Genomic DNA, 25035 nt, shown 5'->3' with positions numbered 1-25035 from the left:
ATTGGCATTGAAATTTCAGTATACTGGCATATCGATATAAGTATGATGTAATGTAATCATGCTACGAACTATTTCAAAGTAATTAATAATATACGAAAGTTTTATGAACAAGTTAATGTACTTTGAGCGGAAATTTTTGACTGGGAAAAAACCCCTGAAAAAGAAGAGATCTATGAAAATAAATGAATTACTCTCTATGCCATTCTGGTAAGAAGTTGGTACTTGGTAATGTTCGTAAAGTGTACAAAGCGTGTTTTGATTACTTACCCTGTTGAAAAAAGTATTTTTGGATGTGTGCTGCAGACGATAAGCTGTCAACAGGACCTGGCCAGGTCAACATTATTGTTAGGTCTTGAAACTGTAAACATAAACTGATAAATGGAAAGAAATCAACCTTGGCTCAAGTGTATTCATAATCTGGGTTGGGAACTCATTTTCATTTTAGTAAATTATTGACAAGACTTCGAAGTACATACATATCTCTGGATTTGTGACTGACACTGTCTGTAGGTACAGCTGATTTTCCTCAAATATTTGGCCTAGCACAGACACTTATATCGTTTGGGGACCTAATTACTACATACAAGAGTATAATTAGACTCCCAAGCAATTTTAGTGTCTGTGTAGCCGAGTACTTCGATTTGTTACTGGTGTACATTCAATGTGTACAAGCCGATGACTGTAGTATATATTGCGGTCATCAAAAAGTGGCAGCTGACCTCATCAGTAAGAATTTTATAATCACAATGTCAAACAATTGATTATTCATTTGCATCATTTTTACAATAATTCAGTATCCAGTGGAGTATTCTTAATGTTATGTGTCACTGTTATATTTTTCTCTAAAGCAAGCTTATCTATCGATAAAATGACCTCCAAGTTTTGTAGTATGATGACCGTAATATATATACTTCGGTCATTGATTTGTATACAGTGACATTGAAGACAACTAAATAAATAACATTTAGACCAGAATTATTTTTATGAGAATATTTGTTTTTAAAAAAAGATATTTGATATCATAATATGCATGAGGTAAATTTTTATATAATCTAATTAAAATTAGATCCTTTGATCCGCTCACGTGTAGCGATATACATGAGCGGATCAAAGGATCTGATTTTAATTAGATTGATTTTTATGTGCAAACTAATTTTTGTCATTCTTACTAATTTCCTATGTTTGCATGCTGAGTGGAATAACAAACTCTGAAACTGCATGTAGGGTTGAAAATATGCATGAAACCTTCAAGTTTGAGGTCCATGTGTACACTGACTTTGGGAGTTTTACAGGCCCATAATAAAATTTAGGACAGGGCCATCAAATTTTCCTAAGTTCATTTATAAAGTGAAAATTAAAGTACATTGTAAACCGGCAAGCAAAGTATCAATAAATGGAGTCAAGAACAGAGAAATGGTTGTATTGTTTAATGTTATTCTTATGTTTAAAACTTTTATATTACGATGGACAAGATTTGCAAATTCAATTTTTCCAATTCATCAACAAAACATCAATGTTTTTCCCCATTAAAGGGGACCCTGTACTATAAAGTTCTGTGACAACCCCAAGTGCTAACTTTGTTGTGTCCAATGCAAATGTTAATGAATGTCAATATGTGCCTGCCTTAGCTACTCACTTAGTTACAATGACTGCCTCATCTATTCATTATATTCTCAAATATATTCCAATCTACTGGCTGCCTCGGCAAACAATTTATTTATCAAAGATAGAAATTCACTTTTTTTACTACTAGCAAATTTTAGCTAGTGGATTATTTTCCAATTAGCAAAATTGAACTTTTCCTAGCATTTTTCAATCAATTGCTTTTTTACAGAAGCATGCCTCTATATCAAAATATACGAAAATAAAACGCAATAATAAAAATAAGATTCAAGGTTCTTTCATACTTCATTTAATGAACTATCAGACAGCACATCATTAATGCATGGTGAGGGTCATAGGGTACGTTTGAGCAGTACATGCTGTCCAGAGATCCACCACCTATTTACAATATCACGTGGTTTGAAATCTTGACTGTTAGCATCAATTCAAAATATATATTCAAAACATTTGGAGATTTTTATTTTTTTTTTTAATCTAGTTCAAAAACGCACTACTACAAAGGACTTAAAGTGTTCAACTATAGATACTGAACAGCAAGACACCCCCTGAAGCAGTGATACTAACACCTTCGTGTATTGAATAAACACAGACGAGATCATCATGATTGTTAATGTTATATAAATCAGACGTCTTTGACATCACTGACTGAAATGACCATGACCTTGGTTATTTATTCGGTCCACATTTACTTTTTCAATACATTTATAATCATTCTGTAAAGTGAAACGCTTAAGAAGAAATTATTGTATACTTCAAACTATAGCCAATAAAGCGAGGGAATCTGAAAAAAGACTCTTTTATTTTACTCCCTAAAAATTGCGACCACTTGTGATTTTTCACTTGCAGTTTCAATTTGTAACTTGCATTTAGCGAGTATTTCCCCTTATTGTCGTAGCCCGTTTCCAAAATAGTCTCAAATATATTCCATTAACTGCCTCAGCAAATGGTGTAGCACCGTAATATTTTCCAACTACAATTGTTCAAGCAGGTGACCCATTGCTATTGGTCTTTGTCAGTTGTTGTCCATCATTCGTTAACAGTTGAACATTTTTAGGTGATATATTGCTATTGGTCGTCGTGCATTAATAATTGAACATATTTAACTTCCTTTTGATAACTACCATTCCAATTCATTTTATATTTATTGCTCTTGATGTAAAATTGAAACTACAAAAATAGATATTTAGACGGGGTAGTAGCCCTTTATCAAAAATAAGAATTTCATGATCCCAAGGGTTTTGGTTCCAGGATTGGGCCTAAATTATCATTGTGATTATTGTATTTCTCATTTGAAAGACTTTAATTTTGCTGTCAGAAACTGTATAAAACCAAATGCGTATTAGGAAAAGCAGAAAATGATGTACCAAAATTGTGAATTTAGCAATCTCCAGGGTTCTGACTTTAGGATGAGTCCAAAATAGCGACGTGTTAATATAACATACATATTATCAATTATGTAAAGTCTTATCAGTATGGGCACTTTTGGGGGCATTTGTGTATCAAAATATCAGATCTTGTTTGATATTGCTGCTTAGATTTAGCTTAGATATTCAGAACAGGAAATTTTTTTATAGATTTCGTAACCTTTGAGGCTAGTGATACTTTTAACTAATACTTGGGTGACCAATATGGCCTGCGGGCCTCTTGTTATTTTTTATTACAATCTCTCTTTAGTGTTTATCATCATTCATTTTTTCTTTGTTTTATCTGGACTACAGTCTTGTACTGGATTGAGTGATGATTTGACCAAGGACGATACAGCTTAAGTCACGATACGATATGTAACACTCAGAAGTAAGAAATGTTGAATGAGCAGATTTTTAAAAAATATATGCAAAACATGTATCTCTTGATACTAAATTTAAAAAAATTTAACTACAAATTCATGTTTGAATTACTATTCAAAGACAGGTTTTCTTGTGTCTTAGGAGAATTATGGATGTTCAAGCTTAAGAGCATTGATGACTCCCTGTTGATTATTGAGAATTTTTCGGTTTGTTGTATCACAGACATATAAAGCTACCGCTTTTGTTGTATGTTGGGTAGAAACTGACAAAGGAAGGACGGAGTTGATAGATGTGTATTTGCATATTTGTGTTATTCCAATTATATCTTGATGTTTCATCACGGTGCTGAATATAAAAACAAGTCTTCAAAGACAGGCATTCTAAATGTATTCCATACTACTGATTTGTTCATGTCGATAACATTTTTATATGAATAATATTTTAAAACACAAATTCTTAATCTAGATGCACAGATCAAAATATATATCATAAACATACTGTACAAGTGGTATTTTTAGCAAGACACAAATTTATCTATTTTCCCATGAAAATGGGTATATTTTATTTATGGTGAGAGCTAATTTTAGTGACTTTTATGATTTTAAGAAAGATTACCTGTAATAAATTGTAAGCAATATTCAATTTTAGCGATGTCATCACTCTTGCTAATAATGCCAAAATTAAATATGCACTAAAAAATCAGCTTATACAGTATATATAACATGCAGATGCATTGGTTCTTCTTTGTTCTTAGGTTTTGCTTTCTTGAACACTCGGTCTGTTGAGGGTAGTTTGTTTGCTTTTAAACAATGTGTTGTAATATCTAACAAGTAGTTTCTTTACTGCAGTTCTATAGCGCCTGTCTGTCAGGATGTAAATGAAAGGGTTTACGAGTGAGTTGAGATTGTGTACAACTGCTAGAATGTCTTCATATATCCAGGGCGCCACACAGTGACAGAAAATGTCCGACCCTGTAGCGATCCAGTAGGGGGCACACATTATAAGGAAAAACACAATGATAATGACCACTGTTCCGAAAGGTTTACAAAAAGATGCCCTACTTCTCACTTTTTCAGATTTAATAGAAATATCTGAAGATCTGTTGGTGCTTTGAGTGACTGATTGTATGGATTCAAGACTTTCGTCTGGTTTGTTGTCTGCTGCCTGGTCTTGGTAGTTCTGTAGCTCAATGGCTCTGTCATTGATAGAAGAAACTGGATGAGAGCGGTAAATTTTCCTGAGATGGAGGTGAGCAATGCAGTAGATTTTGATGCCAGTGTAAGTCAAAATAATGAAGGGCACGACAAAGACCACGCACGCTGTGGTTATGTTATAAATATCGTTCATTATGAATATGCAGGGGTCACGAAACCGAGATTTAGCTTTTTTGTCCACAGCAATATTTCCGTACATTGACACAAATCCGAATGTCAACCAAGTTATCCAGATGGCAACAATGAGTAAACGCGCTCTGTTTACTGTCAACTTCTCCTGATACATAAAAGGTTGTGTTATGTAAATGTACTTATCTAAAGCAACCAGCACCAGCGTGTAGGTGGAGATGGCGCTAAACGCAATGTCTATAGCTGTCACGATGTCACATGCCACAGTATTGAATGGCCACAGGTTGTTGTACATCCAGATAATGTAAATTGGCATTATGAAAGCACCAATCAAAAGGTCTATTATAGCTAGGCCAAGCACAAATGTGTAGTAGGAGGACTGCCGCAGAATGTGGTTAGTTGCTATGGTACAAATGGATAAGATATTTGCCATGACCATTATGACAGTTAGGATACACAGAATGGTAATTCCTGCCACTGTGTGTGTAGGTAGCTCCATCTGGTGTCCTGGAGGATCATGGAATAGCATGTAGTTGGTGACATGTACTTTGATGAGGCTGTCGCTGGTCTCTGTTAATTTGTTTTTTTCCATCATAAGACTTGAGTGATCACTTTTCTCTGAGTGTGTGTGCCATCTTCCAAGCATCTAGTCATAAAAAGTAAAATCATGTAATTGTTGAAATATATATACAGTATATATAGAGTTTGAAAACATTTACATATTTTTGTTTGTTTCTTTTCTTCAAAACTATGGGAAACTAATATCTGCAATGAATATCAAATAAATCATTTGTATTCTGTTAGTAAAAGTTTGTTTGGTTGGGTTTTTAAATTTTTTATTTTTTTTTTTTTTATATTTTTTTTGTAGTTTTGAAATGAATCTTAATAATAGTAACTGCTTGAAAAATAAAGACAGTCAGAGGGGGAAGGAAATTCATTCACAGTTTAGAAGTGTAGTACAGTACACAGCTTGGAATTCACTCCTGCAAAACATAGGACATCCAGTCCATTGTACCTGCAACTGTCATTGAACAGAACCAAAGTTTAGCTGACAGAAATAAAATCACAGGATTAAGAACAAAAAGACAAGAGTTTCACAATTGTATTCTTGAGAAAAGAAATCAATCATTTCCCACTGTTCATACTTATAGTGGTGCCATCAACAAATTCATCTTCATCATTTTATCCTTAGAGAACAGTGTTTCAAGTTAGAAATATACAAGTGTGGATCAAAGGATCTAATTTTAATATGATTGTGAATTCACTATGTTGTTGTAAGATTTGCTCTTATGTTGTTGATAGTGTGTAATACTAATGTGGGTTTTTTTTGTGTTCTGTACTAGGAAATGGATGTGAACTGACACTGTAAAGCCACAACAATAAAGATGACAGAGAGGGGCTTTGTGGTATGAACACTTACTAGTAATGTTGGAAATTTCGAGGGTTGCATTTCTTTGAAATAGTAACAAGACATCACAGACATAAGGCCTGGGTGTCTATCATTTTTATTATTATTTTATTCATTTATAAAGCCCAAAATTACATATAGTGTCTATCATGCATGTCACACTGAAAGAAGTGCAAATTTATTACATCGGTTTGTATTTCTTAAGTTTTATACACAAAACAAAGAAGTACCTTGGTACAAATTTATCACATATCTTTATATTTTTTAGGTTTTATACACCAACAAAAAACAAAGAAGTACGAATTTGTCACATATTTGTTTGTATTTCTTAGGTTTTATACACCAGCCAAAAAACAAAGAAAGCGAAAACTTGGCATGATGGCACCCTCAAATTTTCTGGCAATGGAACAAAGGTATGTAGAGTATGTACCAACATGGTGATATCAAATAAATAAATGATGATAAAATGATAATGATGGAATGCTTCTAGCTTTATGAAGGTATACACAGTGACAATAAAGTTGAAATTAAAGTGATCTATGTCAGTTTTACAGCATTTTGATAGGTACACTATCACTGTCAAGTTGTTGCTGTAATTACTGCAATGAGGGTGGGGAGTGTAAACTACCATGAGAAGGCTATGAGAAACCTTCATGAATAGAGACATAAAGAAAGTTCTTAAATGTATAGTTTTGAAATGTGATAAATGTTATGCAGAATGAAGCAGGTAGACTACTCTTTGGAGACTCAAGTCTTGGAAAGATTTATTATCAATGTATACACTATTTCAAATCTTTCATAGTATCATTCAGTGATAACACACTATATATGTATATATGTACTCAATATACTCTCTACTTGAAGCATGTTGTGCTACATGTAACTGCTAAGTACAGAAAAGAAACAGGTATTATTTTCTTTACATTGTAAATTCTATTCATATAGCATGTATGATACAATGGAGCTTGCCTTTAAGCCTTTAATTATTTGACACATGAGTGTATCACCATGAGACAATGTGTCGGGTACCTTCATGACCTCCATATGACCTTGACCTCAAGGTCAAAATTAAAGGTTTTTACAATGGATTCATGTCAGGGCCATAACTTCTTTGTTCTTTGACATAGGCATACCATATTTGACACATGAGTGTATCACCATGAGACGATGTGTGGGGTACCTTCATTACCTCTATATGACCTAGAACTTTGACCTCAAGGTCAAAATTGATTATAGGGTTTTGACATAGTCATACCATAAGATATGGGTGTATCAGCTTGAGACTATGTGTCATGTACATTCATGACCTCTTTATGACCTTGCCCTTTGATCTCAAGGTCAAAATTATAGGTTTATACCATGGATTTGTGTTCGGACTTTATCTTCCATTTTCTTCTACAAAGGCATACCATATTTTTACTCTCAGGAAAGAGGTAATTTATACCTATTAACAACACCCTTTGGGAGATTGGGGTAAGTGGGGGGTATTCTTAGTGAGCATTGCTCACAGTACCTCTTGCTGATACTGTACCTACAAGTAATTTTTGAATGAAATTTTTATAGGTCTCTGACACACATATTTAATTTGACCTCATTTTCACCAGTAGCAAATCTCGTCCCCATTTTGTGGATGAATAATACTTGTACTTGAGAAGGGTTCAGACTGATAACCATTATTATACCCCCCGAACGAAGTTCTGGGGGGTATACAGGAATCACCTCTGTCTGTCCGTCCGTCCGTCTGTCTGTCTCCAGATTCGTGTCCGGGTCATAACTTCTTTGTTCTTTGACATAGGCATACCATATTTGGCACACAGGTGGATCACCATGAGACAATGTGTCGGGTACCTTCATGACCTCCATATGACCTTGACCTCAAGGTCAAAATTAAAGGTTTTTACAATGGATTCATGTCAGGGCCATAACTTCTTTGTTCTTTGACATAGGCATACCATATTTGACACATGAGTGTATCACCATGAGATGATGTGTGGGGTACCTTCATTACCTCTATATGACCTAGAACTTTGACCTCAAGGTCAAAATTGATTATAGGGTTTTGACACAGTCATACCATAAGACATGGGTGTATCACCATGAAACTATGTGTCATGTACATTCATGACCTCTTTATGACCTTGCCCTTTGATCTCAAGGTCAAAATTATAGGTTTATACCATGGATTTGTGTTCGGACTATATCTTCCATTTTCTTCTACAAAGGCATACTATATTTTTACTCTCAGGAAAGAGGTAATTTATACCTATTAACAACACCCTTTGGGAGATTGGGGTAAGTGGGGGGTATTCTTAGTGAGCATTGCTCACAGTACCTCTTGTTATTTTAGAAGGCAGGACCTTCAAAACTTTTATGTATCTTTCAGTAGATTTTTGTCAGTTTTAAAAAGCATTGCTTTGCTAAACTGTAGGATTGCTTTTTCAACTAAAAGCAGGAGATAGAGAGAAAAATCCAACTATTATAACTGGATCTGTTCCTCTGATCAGTGTTACATGTTGAAGCTAAAATAAGCAAGTTTAGTTCAAAGAAGACAAGATAAAACTCTGCAAAATGTATATAATTAAATATATGGTGTAATGTGATTAAATGCATTAAATTTTATGATTTATACAATGCTATTGTACAAATACAGATGACTGAAATGACTCAAACTTCAATCTCTCGAAGTTCTTGATCTCGTAAAGTATTCTCCTGGTCCAGATTTTTTTTTTCATTTTGGACATAAGAAAATTTACTCTATTTCTTGAAACTCCTGATCTCTTGAAGTCGAATTGAAGTTTTGTTATGTATACATTATCTTTTAAAATTTAGTCTTGGTACATGTAAGTGCTACATGCAATTGTTGTCATGACCAAATTAGAACCGCATGGATCATACCTGAGAGTTGACCACTCTTGTGAAACAAGGACTTGACAGCTCAATGAGGCCTGATTAGCAGTGACTCTTCACCTGCTTTCCAACCAGGGGATTGATTGATTGATCTGTTGAATAATCAGCTGAAGTTTTACAATAATCATGAGACAAGACTCTTTATTTTTAGATATATATTGCTGCAACAAATGATCAATAAATAAACAAATAAAGATATTTCGTTTTTCGCATTCAATGTGATGGCCCCTGGGGGTGGGGGGGGGGGGGGGGTCAGGGAAGGGGACATAACTGGGAACAAATTTTCACTGATGATCTACTTGATTAGTAATCAATTACAATAGCAAAAGCAACTCCCAAAGCAAAGTTAATTGTTAATCTGCTTGAAAAAAGCTAGTGTCCATCTGTCTTTCTCTCTCTCTTCATGTAAAAGTTAAAAATTATAATAATTAAAATTTGATGACATACATACATCATTGAAATATTTTAACATCAGTATTAATCAAAACTACTGTGCCAAACATTTTTTTTTCTTTAAAATCAGACTACCACATTTAGAATTGTTTGTCCAGTGGTTTTTTTTTTCTTCTTTCTGTGCTGTAATTGAAGAAATCCAAATGGTGTTATAGCACTGAAATAATTCACCTCTTCAGAATATCTAAGAACTGCTGAATTCATCAGTGAAAATATATAGGTTGCTTGTATCAAATGAAATCAAAAGTACATAATAAAATGATATGGCCTGTATAAAATAATCCATCAGTATGTTATATTTAACTTATTAAACTTATCATGCTTATGAGGTTAATATAAGGGGTTTAAGAAGCTGCTTCACATTTGTGTATGACTTTCTTATAGATTTATGGAGTGGTCACAATTCAAACCACTGACAAATGATACGGCTTGTTCTGGCTTGCCCCACACTCAAAAGTACTATCTCATGTAAACAATTGACCATGAGTTACAGATATTATGAACATTAAAGAGATTATTTATTGTTCATTTCTTTGTGAAAAGCATTGGGCATGTCTATATGTAGACATGGTACAAATTATAAAACTCAGAGGGGGGGGGGGTCTTTTTTCTTAACCACTGAATTTTTTTAGATTAAGTATTTCTAGAATTGAAGTAAAATTTTAGTCAGGAGCAAGATGAAATTTATCTCCTTGATTAAGGAGAATAAGGAAGATTTTTTTTCTTCATTGTAATCTAGCACTATATATTGAATAAATATGAATAAATGAGTACATGTACAGCATAGCACCATAAATAAGTCAACTTTTATTTGTCCCCTACCGACTAAGTCGAAGGGGACTTAAGGGTTGCACTCTGTCAGTCCAGTAGATTAGCTTTCCGCACTTTTTTTCTCTCTGTTCTTGCAGATATTCATTTGATATTTGGTACATTGCTTTACCATAACAAGTTACAGATAAAGTTCAAATTTTGTCTCAGTCTGTTGATTTTTCACTAAGTTAAAATGAATTATCAGTTTACATTCAAGTTTCTTTTTTCTGTAGATAAGAGTACTACACACATTAAAACTTCTAGCATAGTAATACAACAATGTAGCTAAATTATTCATTATCACCTGCATTTCACGGTTTATGTACTTGGTTAACATAGTTGCCAACTCGCCTGATTTTCTCAGGTTACATCTGATTGTTCGACCCGTATGAGTTCAGAATGATTGTTCAAACAAAGGATATTTTTCAATGAATAGCGTAAAACATGAAAGTTGACTCATTTATGGCGCTATACTGTATGTATATACTGATTTGCAAGTATGACATTACATTAAACAAGGATTTTACAAAACTGTTCTCTTTAAAAAAAAAAAATGATGTAGGGTAACACCACCTCTCACAAAAATGTTAAAAATAGAAAAAAGAATACCATATCTGAAAAATATGTATTTGACAATATTGCATCACACATAACCCTTACAAATATGATCAATTATTGACATGAAGCCCTTTTCAGTCTTTTGTGGTCCTAGCTCTCATGTGCCTCTCCATTATAAACATGATAAATTTTATGTAATATTTATAAAATACTCCTCCCCCTTATACATGTACATTGTATTGTGTAAATTTTACCCATCATAAAATATCCCCCAAATGCATTATGAATTTTGTGTAATATTTATAAATTCATTAAAAAAATATATAATACTAATTTAAAAAAAGCCTCCCTTACATACATGATGAACTTTGTGTAATATTAATGACATGCCCCTTCCTATCACACATGATGACTGTTGTGTAATTTTTTTTTTCAATGTAAAACCCTTCTCTATAAATGACAAAATTTGCGTTAAATATTTATAAAAATCCCCCAGTCATAAACATCTATAACCTACCTTGTTTGAGGAAACAAGTATCTGATGGTTCTCGTGAAGGTCACACTCATTACACTGTTGGGACTTAGTATGCAGGAACAATGGAAGGTGTCAGGTGAACACACCGGGTTTTACAACCAGATCTCAGTTCTTAACAAACTTCAAACAGTTGCAAGTAGTCCTATAACTCTCTGAATAGGTAGGCCAAAATAGCACCGTAAAACAAACCCCTTGGACTACTCAAACATCTACAGAAAATTTACTGCATGCTGATCTACAAATAACAATGCAAAAACGATTTGGGTCATTTTTGTTGTAGAATTAACTCACCTGAGCCAAAAGTTTGATGGAGTTTTTTCTGGTTTATCATCTGTCATTGTTTTGACATCTCTAGAATCACTAGACTGTTTTCAATCTAACTTTTCACAAACATCCTTTGGTAAAGGGCATTCAGATTTGTTCAAATGAAGAGTAATGGCCCTTGCAAGGGGAGATTATTAAGAAGTAGTGAAAATAACATGAGGTACTTAGATATAGAGATTTAATTTTGTTCAAACCATGAGCCACTGGATCAGGGTGGAATCGTAACAGGGGTTCAATTTTTTTATTGGTCTAAATAGTTAAGTTCTTTCAAAACAACATTGGTGCAATCTGTCAAATTTTGATTTCTACTTTCACTTTGGTAAAAGGGACATAACTTGTCTTGATCATGAATATACTTGTAATACGCAATTTGTGCCGGTCGATTTCCACATTATTTTGATGCTTACAGAAAATGACTCTTAATATGTAAGCATCCTCATGTAGAGTATATTGAAGTATGTCTACATTATGACCCAGGGCTGCAATCTAACACAGGAATATTTTTTTTTTTTTGTATGAAAATTCTTTAAGAATCTTCATCTTAAGAATATTCAAGATTTGTAATGTATAGAGCAGATTAAAATTTTGTCACACTATAAATAGGAATTCTTTATTTCAAGAACCTAAAAATAGTTTTATTAAAATGAAAGTGCCGTAGTATAGATTCAGTTTTCTTTATTCCATTACGTACCCTAGAGACAGTATATCCATGGTAGGGCTTTAGTGATTTACACTCTTATATTATTTTATGTACATGTATTTGATAAATATATTTAAATTGATATAAAGTATAATGCCCTGGGCTGGAATTAACATGCATTAGAAATCTGAAGATTCAAGATTACTGTGTGAATGTTATGTAATCTTGAAATCTTTCCAACACAATATGATAATTACGTACAGTATGTGAAAATAATATGCAAGCACACAGAACATGTAGTTTATGTAGTGGTGGAATAGTAAGACTTGCCTTATTGTTGAATATCTTTTGAGAGTATCAGTAAGATCTTTGTATGAGGAAGGAGACTCGGGTAAGCTTTGTGGTCCCTGGGCCTCTTGTTTTATACAGTGTATATAGATTATGTAAACGTATTGTGTGTTTTCTTGAATGTAATTTATGTGCCGTGAATCACATTTGTGAGAACTTTCGATTTATGTAAATTCCAAAAGTTTAGGACAGAAAATAAATTTCTTTTGTATAATTTTTTGTATGCACTTAATCACTGATATATTCTGAAACTTTTATATGCCCCAATAATCGGAGATTTGGGGGGCATATAATTTTTTGTCTGTTCATCTAGCTGTGTTTGTTTGTCTATGAAAACTTTAACCTTAGCCATAACTTTGAAATGGAGGGTAAAAGGGCTTTCATATTTCACATGTGTATTTCTTGTGACAACACCTCTTTTGGTAGCAAAATATTTGACCTCCTGATATTGACCTTGGAGTTTGACCTACTTTTAAAAAAATTGACCTTGGCCATAACGTTTGAACTGTTAGTGCTAGTGCTTTCATATTTCACATGTGTATTCCTTGTAACAAGACATTTCTTTTCCTACCAAAACTGTTGACCTCTTGACCTTGGAATTTAGCCATTCAGGGGCATCAATGTTTCTCAAACACATACTGAACTTTTTAGCTCACCTGAGCCAAAGGCTCAAGTGAGCTTTTCTGATCGAAATTTGTCTGTAGTCATCGTTGTCATCGTAAACTTCTCACATTTTCATCTTCTCCAGAACCACTTAGCCAATTTCAACCAAACTTGGAACAAAGCATCCTTGGGTGAAGGGGATTCAATTTTGTTCAAATGAACAGGGGTCGAAATTAACTTTTTCTACCACAGGCTAATTTTAGCCTGTGGGTAAAAAATTCACAGGCTAAAATGAAAAACTACAAGCTAAAATAAAAATAATGAAGCAGTGCTCTTTTTTATATATTTTTGTAAATCAATGATTTTCCCCATCATTACTGAGCCTAGTGGGTCAACAGGCATCGTTTGGACAAGACACTAAGTTACGTAAGTCATATGGTGCAATGTTTAGGTCTCTTGATTATCGCACCTCTAATCCACAATTTGTTTACCGCAGGTCTAGATCCAGTCTTCCAATTTCATGCCACATCAAGGTTGTCACTAGTGATTTTTTAAAGCGAATCCCGGACTCATGGTTTTATAAGCAGCATGATCACGAGCCCCATGAACTTTTTAGATAATCGTCTACGCGGTGAGCAATGCACTCGTGTCATCACTATAACCCGACCTCAATATGACAATAAACTTAGATAGGACATTCTCATGATTCTGATAAAAATAACCACAGGAAGACTTGGTAAAATATAGACTCCGATATTTTTTTTTTAGATAAATGAATAACAAAAACCTCATACTTGGAATTCAATTTAATCACCCCTATAGGTGAACAGGACTCGTGCCACATGTCGATATCCGATGTCCGACCTCTAAAGCATTTGTTTGACTCCGAGTTTCATAAAAAATCATAAAAGAAAAACCCGGATAGAAACGGTTGTTGAAATCGGTCGTTAATGTAAGCGTTTGTATGATTCAGAGTGCAAGTTCAAGAAAAGCAAATAGCGCATCACCGTATAAAACGGATACGATACGATCATAGTTTGTAAATCACCACTCGCTAAGATTTTCGAGTGTCCACTATTTTTACTCACTATTTTTCAAATGTACTCGCATTTTGCGAGTATTTCTCACTAATTTCGAGCCCTGAATGAAGGGCCATGTCTATTTCCAAGGGGGAGATAATAGCAAACTAGTAAAAATACATTAACTTTTAAAAATCTTCTTTACCAGAAGCCCTGGGCCAATTTCAACCAAACTTAGCTCAAAACATCCTTGAGTAAAGGGGATTCAAGTTTGTACAAATGAAGGGCCATGTCCCTTTTCAAGGGGAGATAATAACAAAATAGTCAAAATACACTGACAAATTTTAAAAATCTTCTCCAGAACCACTGGGACAATTCAACCAAACTTAGCACAAAGCATCCTTGGGTGACGGGGATTAAAATTTGTTCAAGTGAAGGGCCACATCCTTCTCCATGGAGAAATAACAGCAGAATAGGGAAAATACATTAATGAGTTTTAAAAATCTTCTCCAGAACCACTGGGCCAATTTAAACCAAACTTAAATAAAGCATCTTCTATAGTACTATTGATACTAAATTTAAACTAAATGGATGTTTAGAAAGAACAGGTATTCCTTTACCAAAATTGTAAATTTGATGATCCCAGATGTTGGGGTTTTGGTATCAGGGTGGGGCCAAAATGGTCAGTCATTAAAGATATGTGATCAATAGACATTTTTAACTTCTTCTTGATAACTATCATTCCAATTCTTTTCAAATTTGGTATGAAGCATATTTGGAACAAGGGACACATGAATTGTAAATTTGAGGATTCCTACACCCCTGGGGCCTTAGGGGCGGGGCCAAAATTGACCAATTTTAAAAATCTTCTTCTCAATAACCGCACGTTTAAGAAAAACTAAATACATTGAGATGTAAAGCAGGAAAGCTTCTACCAAAATTGTAAATTTCATAATCCCCGGGGTAGGGGCTCTGACCTCAGGATGGGGCCAAACTTAGTATATAGTTTTTATGGGTACATGTAAGTTTGCTGATACTGTATAAGATTTAAATGCATACTAAGGAATAGCAGAAAAATATTTACAAAAAATTATGAATTTCACAACCCAGGGTTTTGACTCTAGGATGAGTTCAAATTAGTCATATCTTATAATGTTTTAATGTTGATATACCTATTATATTATGTGAAGCCTTTCATCACTCAGTATATGCACTTATGAGGGCATTGAAGTTCTAAGAACACATCTTGTTTTATACTTTTGCTGAATGTTAAAATTTAGCTTAGATATTCAGAATAGGAAATGTTTTCTAGATTTCATAGCCCTTGGGAATAGTGACAATTTTTCACAAGTACTCAGGTGACCGATAAGGCCTGTGGGCCACTTGTTATTAGAGGCAAATGATTTCGTAATGTGCTGTTATTAATGTAAACATGTGTAGCGAGATTGAGAGAATGTATTAAATCTGCCTAACTTTAAATGGTTGGATATTAAGCAAATACATTGTCAAAGTGAACTAATTAAATCTTAATGAGTTGTTCTTACAAACTGTAGCAAAGGTGTTCGTTTCTAATAGAATAATGGAAAAGGTTAAAAGAAAGTTAAGCCATCAATCTTAAATAAAAATATGAGGCCTTACAGAATCTAGATTAAGTGCCCGTGCAATAGCAATTAAATAAGAAGTCAGAAAAACTCAAGTTACAAATATTTTATAACAAAACTTTAAAAAATCTTGTGTGATATTACGAAAAAATTTCTGCTGGATCAAAAGAGAAAAAGATAGAAAGCATGAAATAAAGAAATAGACAAATTGACTTGGTGGTGGTTCCTTCATTGTCATGAGCAGATTTTAGCAATCTTTCAAACTTTGAGGAATTTATTATAAATGATCCAAGTACAGGTAGATTTAAGTCTGATATAAAACACAGAACCAACAAAAATCTGAAGTTAATTTTTAGAAACTAAGCCTGTTATCAAAGGTCACCCCTCTATAAAGGTCACTTTTACTGGTTCCCACTTTTACTGGATCGCACATGTGACTGTTTAACACAGTTTTGACTATTTTTATTATAGGGCGTACTCTACGATGACAAAAATTGTCGCATTGACACAATTCACATGCGACCAGAGGATGTTGTAATGGGAGAACAATTAGAGAGTGATCGTCACTTCATCCTGATAGAGGAGGAATCTAAAGTTGGTGCAACCAATCAGAATGAAGCACTTAAAAATAGCCCAGTCATTGGATCAACCAAAACAGAGAGATTTAAACCACAGATCAGGACAGGTCTTAAAAAGCGGCACACTGTAAGTCCAGCTGACTGTGAATGATGATGAATCGTCTAAAGATTTTATGCCACATTTATACAACTGGCTGTCCTTCCATCCATCATATTATTTGTGTAGTTTATTACTGGGGAAAAATGATATGTGAAATGATATACATGTATGAGGGCATCTTACAGGGTTTAAACTTCAATGAAAACTTCTATTAGTCATCTGGACTCCTAAAATTTAAAATTTAGAAGCCCATGGCTGAATTTGTTAGCCCACTATCTACAAGACTTAGTATTATGAATGGAGAAACTAAATTGTGAAGAAGAAGGAATTAAATTCTTTTTCTTTCCATTATGACTTGAAATGCTCATCACATGAGCTGGAGACCATGATTGTTTTGTTCATTTCACAAATCATTGAAACTGGGCAAGATCAAGGCCACTTCTTCTAGACGTTGAAAACTGGGCATTTGCCATGATTGTTTTGTTCATTTCACTGAAACTGGGCAAACAAAATTTACTATCCTACCCCAAATTTTACTCACATTTGGTGAGTGGACAAGTGTTGATTTTAAACTCTGTCTTGACAAATACTCAAACTGTGCTAAAATTTTAGGACATTGCTATTCAAGTTACTGTTAGCTTTTATTAAGGCACTGTAATTAATTGCATACTTTTGTAATTTTCTTGAAAACCATTTTGAATGCTTGTTCGTAACATCATACAAAGATGCACAGTCTTCAGTGGCCTTAGCTGTCTTTTTCTGATCATGACCTTGATTTTCTATTTGACTTTGATTTCATAACTCATTTGATATTTCATTCATTAGCTCAGTTTGTTGACCATTATGAAAAATGGATTGCCATTTCCAGAACACCTCAGCCATTCCAATTATGTCAACAAATTTACAAAACTTTAGATAAAAAGATAAATTTTCTAACATATTGAAGATTATTTTTATAGGCAATAATCAATTTTATACATGCACCATGATTTTGTTATTTTTTTTTATGAATTGTTTATTGAAGTGTGCAGTTATGTTACAGTGCAAAATTTGAATGGATCTTTGAAGCAGTCATAAGTGTATAGTCATAAGTGTATATTTCTAAATTTGAAGAGACAGAATCGACATGACTCTGCGTCATTCTGTTCACATCGTAAATTGTTTTTTATATCTTGTGTACTCCAAAAGAAAACCTTTTGGTCTTTATCAATTTTCCTTTTAAATGTTTATGACTTGGATTGAGGTACTCTAAATGTTATTTATAAACTTCTCAGAGAGTTCAAAGTCATAAACGTTGGGTTTGTTTACATGTTAATCATTTACTTCTATCTATTCAGGGTTTTATTCCCCCTCGAATGATTGCAGTAAAAGACCTTGAACCTGTGGAACAGCAAACGACTGGTATGAACAATATAGGAAAAGGCATTCAGAGTTTGGGTGATAATTCTCATCGTGTTGCATCATTTCATCAAAAATACAATATCATGAACAAATCCAGTCTCCCAGAACCCAGTGACCCGGACCTGTTTGTGAGAGATCCGCTGTTTTCTCACAGCATGACCCAAAATTCACCTGATGGACCGAACTGCAGCAAGAAATCCTCGCCTTTGATTGGTCAAACAAACAATAGACCCATGGCAACATCTCCATGGAGTACATTTGGTTCCAGCCAATCTCCCGCCAGATGTCAATTAGATGCACCCATGTTAGACAGTCAAGAATTAGGGACAAAGTCGTTAACATATATTAATAATGAACGAAGTGTGGAAAACACCAGTGGACTACAGAATGCTAATTTTGATGAATTAACTGTAAATAAAAGAAGTGCTGCTCAAATTGTAGCTTTGCTATCCAGAACATCTGGTCACTCTCACAGTACTAGCTCGTGTAGCACAACATTACAAAAGACTAAACTTTCCCCCCAAAGTAGACTTTCCAATGAAAGAAAAGATACCGGTAATAAGTTTTGTGGTGAAATGGGTTATCAAAATCAGTCTGTATTGCAGTCTGTGGAAGGTGGGGAGGAGCAGTCCTTACAACAAAGTGGAAAGTCTGCCCATCAAATCTTCAGCTACAGGACCTATTCTGACCAGTCTATGCTATCTAATTCATCACAGAGATGTCAGGATAATTCAGATTCATTTGTAGCAGGATCCAAAAACCAACCAGGTGACAGTCATTATGACTTGATAACAACACCAGCCTTAGAGACTTACGTCGAATTAGGTAGAACAAAATCAAGTTGTGTGGATCCTGGCAATCGGTCTGAAAGACGTGTCATGACTGACCCTCAAAACATCATAAGAACTGAAGTTCAGGGTCATGTGACAAGTTTTGGCAGTATCGTCAAGGAGATGGAGTCTACTACATCAGTGTATGAAGTGAGTGACCCATCAGAAGTCAGCAATGGGAAACCAGTTCACAGTGGTGATGACCTTCCCAAGGGTCAGAGTGCTGAGGAGAGTAGTAATGTGAGGACTCTGGTGAATGGAGATCTTGTTGAGGATGAGGAAGAGGATGAGATGCCTTGTGATGGAGGTGCCTCCTTTGCTATTTCTTTCTCTCCCTTGTCAGTGATTCCATCTGATTCTGACAGTGACTGTGAGGATCCACAGTGTAGTGGAGAAAATAAGTCCAGCAACCAAGAGTACACCAACAGTCAAAGCTCTGTGATTGATTTCATTAATGGTTCATCCAAAACAAAGAAAGCATGTACCAGGAGAGAAGGTTTGGTTGAAGAGGCTTGTAACAAGAGAGAAGGTTTGGTTGAAGGGATGTGTAATAAAACAGAAGGTTTGGTTGAAGAGGCTTGTAACAAGAGAGAAGGTTTGGTTGAAGGAATGTGTAAGAAGACAGAAGGTTTTGTTGAAGGCACTTGTAACAAGAGAGAAGGTTTGGTTGAAGCTGGAGAAGTAACAAGTGGCTCAGACTTACAGACAGGGAGTCACTGTATAAAGGAAATAGGCGATGAGTTAAATACACTTACATGTGTAAGTGTTAACATGGACTCAGAGTGTCCACCATTCACTGAGGAAAATACCTATACAGATCTAAAACAGGAGAATGAGGAAAATATTTATACAGATCTAAAACAGGAGAAAAAGTCTGTAAGTAAACAGACTGGTGGTGTACGTCTTGATTCGAGTGGAACACCATTTACAAGTGTAAACAGAGATGAGAAGGGGGGAGAACCTGTGAAAGAGGTAGAAATCGAGGGTCTATGTGTGTCTCAAAAAAGGTCAGGTTACCATACTGATACAGAGGGGTATTCTCAAAAGTCTCTTGGATGTCTGGAGTTTACTCCTGATTCACCGAGAAATTTTATGAACTGTTCTCAAATAAGCTCTTATGAGTTTTCTCATCACGCTCAACTGAATGTGATTTCATCAGCTGATACTAGAGCATGTCATGAGAATGATAAATTACCTGTGTTTGAAACCAGTTGGTCTGATGATGGTTCTGTGTTTGATATGTCTCCTGTGAGACTGAATAAACATCAGTTGCCAGAATCAAATTCTGATCATCCAGATCTCAGTTTGGTGAAATATTCACAAAAATGTCTTGCTAAATTTGATTCACAGAACACTGAGAGACAAAACTGTGAGCATTCAGAATATAACAGGAGTAGTGTAAGCAAAACGGCTCGTGAAGGTCATCAAGATCTCCACGGAGATCGTAATCTCCAGTGGTCAGGCTGTGAATCGGACCAGAGATGGACGGATAGGGAAGCAGCCATGTTTGATGAGTCATCTAGTGAAACATCAGTGTCATCATCATCCCACTGTGTAACTAATACAGAACACAGAGACAGACGTCTGCCAAATAGAAATCAAGACATAAGCGCCAACCGTCTGCCAAATAGAGTTACCTGTAAGTGTCTTACATTTGATTGAAATTTTGACTTTAAATTTTGCCAATATCGCAGAAAGAAAGTCAAATTAGAAAGAAATCCTTTGGGGAAAAGTTGCATAGAGTCACTCATGAAAATTTGTGTTGCACTTTGAAGGTCAAGGCACAAAAATTTTGAAGAATTTAGGGGGAATAAACTTAAAATTTTTGTCAAGTGCAGATAATGCACAGAAAAAAAATAAATGCTGGGGGAAAAAAATAAATGCTCTAAGTTCACAATAATTAATTATGTAAACGGGTTTCTGCTGAATTGAACAACAATTCCTATATTGGGTTCTTAAAGGTCAATCACCTCCAATTTATTGCCAAAATCTATAGATCTATATGTATGACACTCTGAAACACATCAAACAAATATAATTACAATCATATACATTAAAGTACTACTTATTTACTCAAATCACTTCTTTAAAATATATTTTACCATGATATTATAAAAGCTTAAAACGCTGATACTATATTTATGATATTTCTATTATGACTGTATAGATATTATTCACGAATCATAGAATATGAGGGCTGTTTGATATGTAATATGTATTGTACCACAGCGTGATAACGCTTTGCATGATTTCGTGGATGATACTCTTGTTCTATTCAATACCTTTCCAACGGTATAAAGGTGAGCCTTCAGCTACACATAGTTTTAAATTATAGTCATTTCAATAGAGCCAGTCATTGACCACTGTTGTAAAAATGGTTGGGAAACGGGTTGAGAATATTGAAGAAATTAAAGCTTGTATAAAAGTTCTCACAAAACTCTGTCATTCGGTAATGCAGATTTTTACTGAATTGGAGGGAGTTTATGGGTCTGATGTTAAGGTTAATCGATCCTCGTGTGATGTCATAGGTTTTTACAAAAATCTTTATCAAATTAAACTTTGCACATGATAGAAATGTATTTTATAGGAATTTTATTCACTGCATAAAATAAAAAATCTGGTAAACTATTGATTTTGAAAAAGTTTATATTTTCCATAGATAATCAATTCTTTGTAATTAAAAAAAATGTTGTCAAGGGCAATAACTCTCATGCTGGCATTTCTTCTACTGTATGTCTATTATACATGATTTTCCTAATATCCACAATTAATTTATACATATTTATGAATTAACATTTTTTTTAAAACTGTTGACATAAAATTTGTCATTTCAATAAGTTTTTATCTATTTCAATTATTCTGTTAAACGAAAATGTGTGATTTTCTGATGTTAACATATACTTCCATTTTTTTTATGTCTGACATCTTAAAAAATGTGGCAACATATACATTTTCTTTGGTTATTGATTAAATTTAACTATATTGAATGGAAATTAATACAGATTTTGCCCTTTTAACCATTAATATTGATAAGTCACATGAGGATCGACCCACCTTAATGGTATCTTATGAGACAGTTCGTAGGTGAAGGAAGAAATTTCTGACTGGCACAGAGTCTGTCAAAGATGCAGCAAAATCTGGAGACCTGTGAGTGTAACAGGCAAGGCAAAAGTCGGGGAAATAATTGAAAGTGATAGCAGATACACGATTTGTGATATTGCCAAAGCTGTTGGCATATCGCTATCACAGGGGCATTTCATTTTGAAACGTATTTCGAAAGTACGAAAGACTTCTGCCAGATGGATACCGCATATATTGACAGATGATCAAAAACGGGTACGAGTACAAACTGCTAAGCCATTGCTCAAAATGTTTCCCTACGTCATGCCAGGTCATGTCCTGCGCCTTTAATTCTGCCTCTGAGTCACACCTCCAGGTGTTTCTTGGACGTCCTCTCGTTCTCTTGCCAAATTATTAAGTTTACTGCTAATTAGAAATGAAATTAAAGTTAGAAAATAAGCTTACCTTGTTAAAGAAATGATCAGTCAACCGTCAAATGTCTGTCATTTATTTTCACTAACTTCTCTATAAACCAACTAGACAAAGAAAGACTGAACACCACCAAGAACTTTTGGAGGGAAAAAGAACTGACCAATAAAACACCAGCTAACAACACTAAGACCAATAGAAACTTCAGACACTTTCAAAACTACATGTATATACAAAAAAAAGTTTAATTAATGACCTAAGGCAAAAATCAATAAATCAGAACAGGTACTGCCTGTTCTATTTGGGTGAGCATAAAACACATCCCAATGTATAGTGGTCATTCAAATAATGTTTAATTTGGAATCAATATACACATTTGCGTAGCTTTATTAATTTAAATCAATTAAACACTATTACAATTGTAACAGTCTACTGATGCTAAATCATATCAAGATGTAGATTAGATAATTAGAATTAATCAACTTCTGTAACAACATTCAAATTTATTGAAATATCCTTCACTATACATGGAATGCCTGAAGTGTAAGTCCGTTTCATGATCCTAGGGCCTGATCAATCCCTTTGCATCTATTGTTGAAGCTGTGAATTAGTTATAAATCATTTTTACATGATTATTTAAAGTCTGAAGTCCTTCAAAATTATGAAAATTAGTTCATATTTCTCTTTAAAAACATCTGAGATAACATGTAGAATTCATCAATTCATATATCTTTAAAGTTTTATTCTAAGTTAGCATGGTAAAACAAAGAAAAATTAGCTGTGCTGAACAACCAGCCATAAAATTCATCGTGTACAGTGTGCTTAATTCTTTTATAAAATGTATACTTGTTGAATTTTATTGTTGGATATCCACAGTTGATTATATCCTTCATTTCTCTATCCAAGTGTAATTAACCATGGATATCTGACGATGGTTGAATTTTTATGAATTGGTCATCAAAATTTTCAGCTCTCCAAAGCCCTCCCCAGTCAGTAAACCTAGTAAGAAGTCCAGCAGAAACAAAGCACAGAGATCTCTCACAGAAGGTTTAGTTCATTTCAATTCCTCGCTTCGATTTTGTCAGTTAGTCCGTCTGTCTGTCTAGCACAGTAACATTCACTGTGTGTATCATAGAAATTATTTGATACCACTTATCAAAAACACTTGAAATTACAATGCTTTGAATTTTTTGTTTGAAAAAAATCACATTTATAGTGAAGTGTTGAGAACAAACAATTTTGATTCTTTATAAACATGATTTGTTATATCCATAAAATTTGTAATATGTTTTAACTACAGGGATTGAAAATCACTTTGCTATTTATAAGTGTGAATTCATTATAAGTGTGTTCTCTGTAAATACATGTATGTTTTATTGTAAGTGTGAATTCATTATAAGCATGTTCTCTGTAACTGTGTTTTACTGTTAAGTGTGAATTCATTATCATTGTGTTCACTGTAACCGTATTTTACTGTGTGATTTCATTGTAAGCATGTTCTCTGTAACCGTGTTTTACTGTAAGCCTGAATTCATTATAAGTGTTCACTATAACCATGTTTTACTGTAAGTGTGAATTCATTATATTAAAGCGTGTTCACTGTAACCATGTTTTACTGTACACATGTAACAGATTTACGAAAGAATGGGTTTCTACAAGATGAGAGGCAGTGTCACTGGTATGGTTGCTAAACGACAAGGAAATCTGACATCACATCAGAGTGGACGTAAATCTGACTATGCACCAAACATCGTCCACTGTCAAGTCAGGCGGTGTCCACAGAGAGAGTCACTCAGGACCGGAGCACCAGGTGTGTGTTTCTGTTAGTTGTACACTTCAACCTGTGTACAGGGTAGTATTCAAGATCATAGCAGCTAGCCTAGCTGCTAGGCTAGATATCTAGGTCTTTTGAATGCACTATGAATTAACGCTTTATGTCTATATAAGGCTAGCCTAGATGTTCATTCAATTTCATAGCACTGTTTAGCCACTATGTAGCTGCTATGATCTTGAACGCAGTCCTGTATTTCACTATGAATTTAGACCTTATATTCATTTTCAGTTATTTCTTTATCCATGTCATTTACATCTTAATATCCTGTCTAATCTAAAACAAAATTTCTCTCTCAGAGCCTGTCAGATTAGGCTTAACTGTAAAGACTTGAGAACTAAATAAACTTAGTACACAATTAATTAGGGAATGAAGTTGATAGAAAAGCAAGTTATTGGTTTGTAACATACCTTAGTACATTATATTCCAATAACTTACTAAGTTATTTGACTCTTTATTTGATTTAGCAATTAATAAAATATGCTTTTGATAACATTTTTAGGATGAATTTTAAGCATAAACATCAGACATTTCTAATTCACAATGCATTGCATAAGAAATTATGTTAATAAAAAGTGAAGTATGTGGCTCAACCAATCAAAAATTGTGTGCTACAAAAGCCATCAAATTATTCTGAGTAAAGATGCAATGTAGGGCTCTGGATTTTAATTTCAGCTGAGGGGGCACCTGTCGGGGACTGGATAGACCGCTTGCAAGTGGAACACAGAAATACAAGGGCAAGAAATAGAACAGCCATAATGGGCATTTATTTACAATTTTTACTATTTATTTATCATGATATAAGAGTTGTATGTAAAAATTAACTGGGGATGGCAAATAAAGAAAA

The 25035-nt window shown here is 34.2% G+C and overlaps 1 protein-coding gene across 2 annotated transcripts; it reads left to right on the top strand.

The window, feature by feature from the left end:
- Window positions 1-128: 128 nt before the first annotated feature.
- Window positions 129-25035, top strand: LOC130053743 (uncharacterized). 2 transcript variants are annotated; one of them, XM_056161234.1, is made up of 9 exons: window positions 129-207; window positions 4487-4658; window positions 6097-6159; window positions 6494-6574; window positions 16431-16664; window positions 17975-20507; window positions 23328-23404; window positions 23990-24167; window positions 24864-25035. In XM_056161234.1, exons 3-9 carry the CDS (start codon window positions 6139-6141, stop codon window positions 25010-25012), a joined length of 3273 nt encoding a protein of 1090 aa, XP_056017209.1. In that variant the 5' UTR covers window positions 129-207; window positions 4487-4658; window positions 6097-6138; the 3' UTR covers window positions 25013-25035. The 2 variants fall into 2 exon arrangements, with proteins under 2 accessions (XP_056017209.1, XP_056017212.1); XM_056161237.1 differs by lacking the exons at window positions 129-207; window positions 4487-4658 and having other exon boundaries at window positions 4944-6159.

The sequence above is a fragment of the Ostrea edulis genome, chromosome 4 (genome assembly GCF_947568905.1).
Source record: "Ostrea edulis chromosome 4, xbOstEdul1.1, whole genome shotgun sequence".
In the NCBI taxonomy this organism is placed as follows: Eukaryota; Metazoa; Mollusca; class Bivalvia; order Ostreida; family Ostreidae; genus Ostrea; species Ostrea edulis.
This window is presented reverse-complemented; position numbering and strand designations above follow the sequence as displayed.

What these genes read in the sequence shown, in the direction of transcription:
- LOC130053743 (XM_056161234.1), top strand. Translation starts at nt 6,139, where the DNA reads ATGACAGAGAGGGGCTTTGTG. An exon ending in ACAGAGATCTCTCACAGAAG is followed by an intron (nt 23,405 to 23,989) that starts GTTTAGTTCATT and finishes CACATGTAACAG; the next exon opens with ATTTACGAAAGAATGGGTTT. An exon ending in ACTCAGGACCGGAGCACCAG is followed by an intron (nt 24,168 to 24,863) that starts GTGTGTGTTTCT and finishes TTTTAATTTCAG; the next exon opens with CTGAGGGGGCACCTGTCGGG.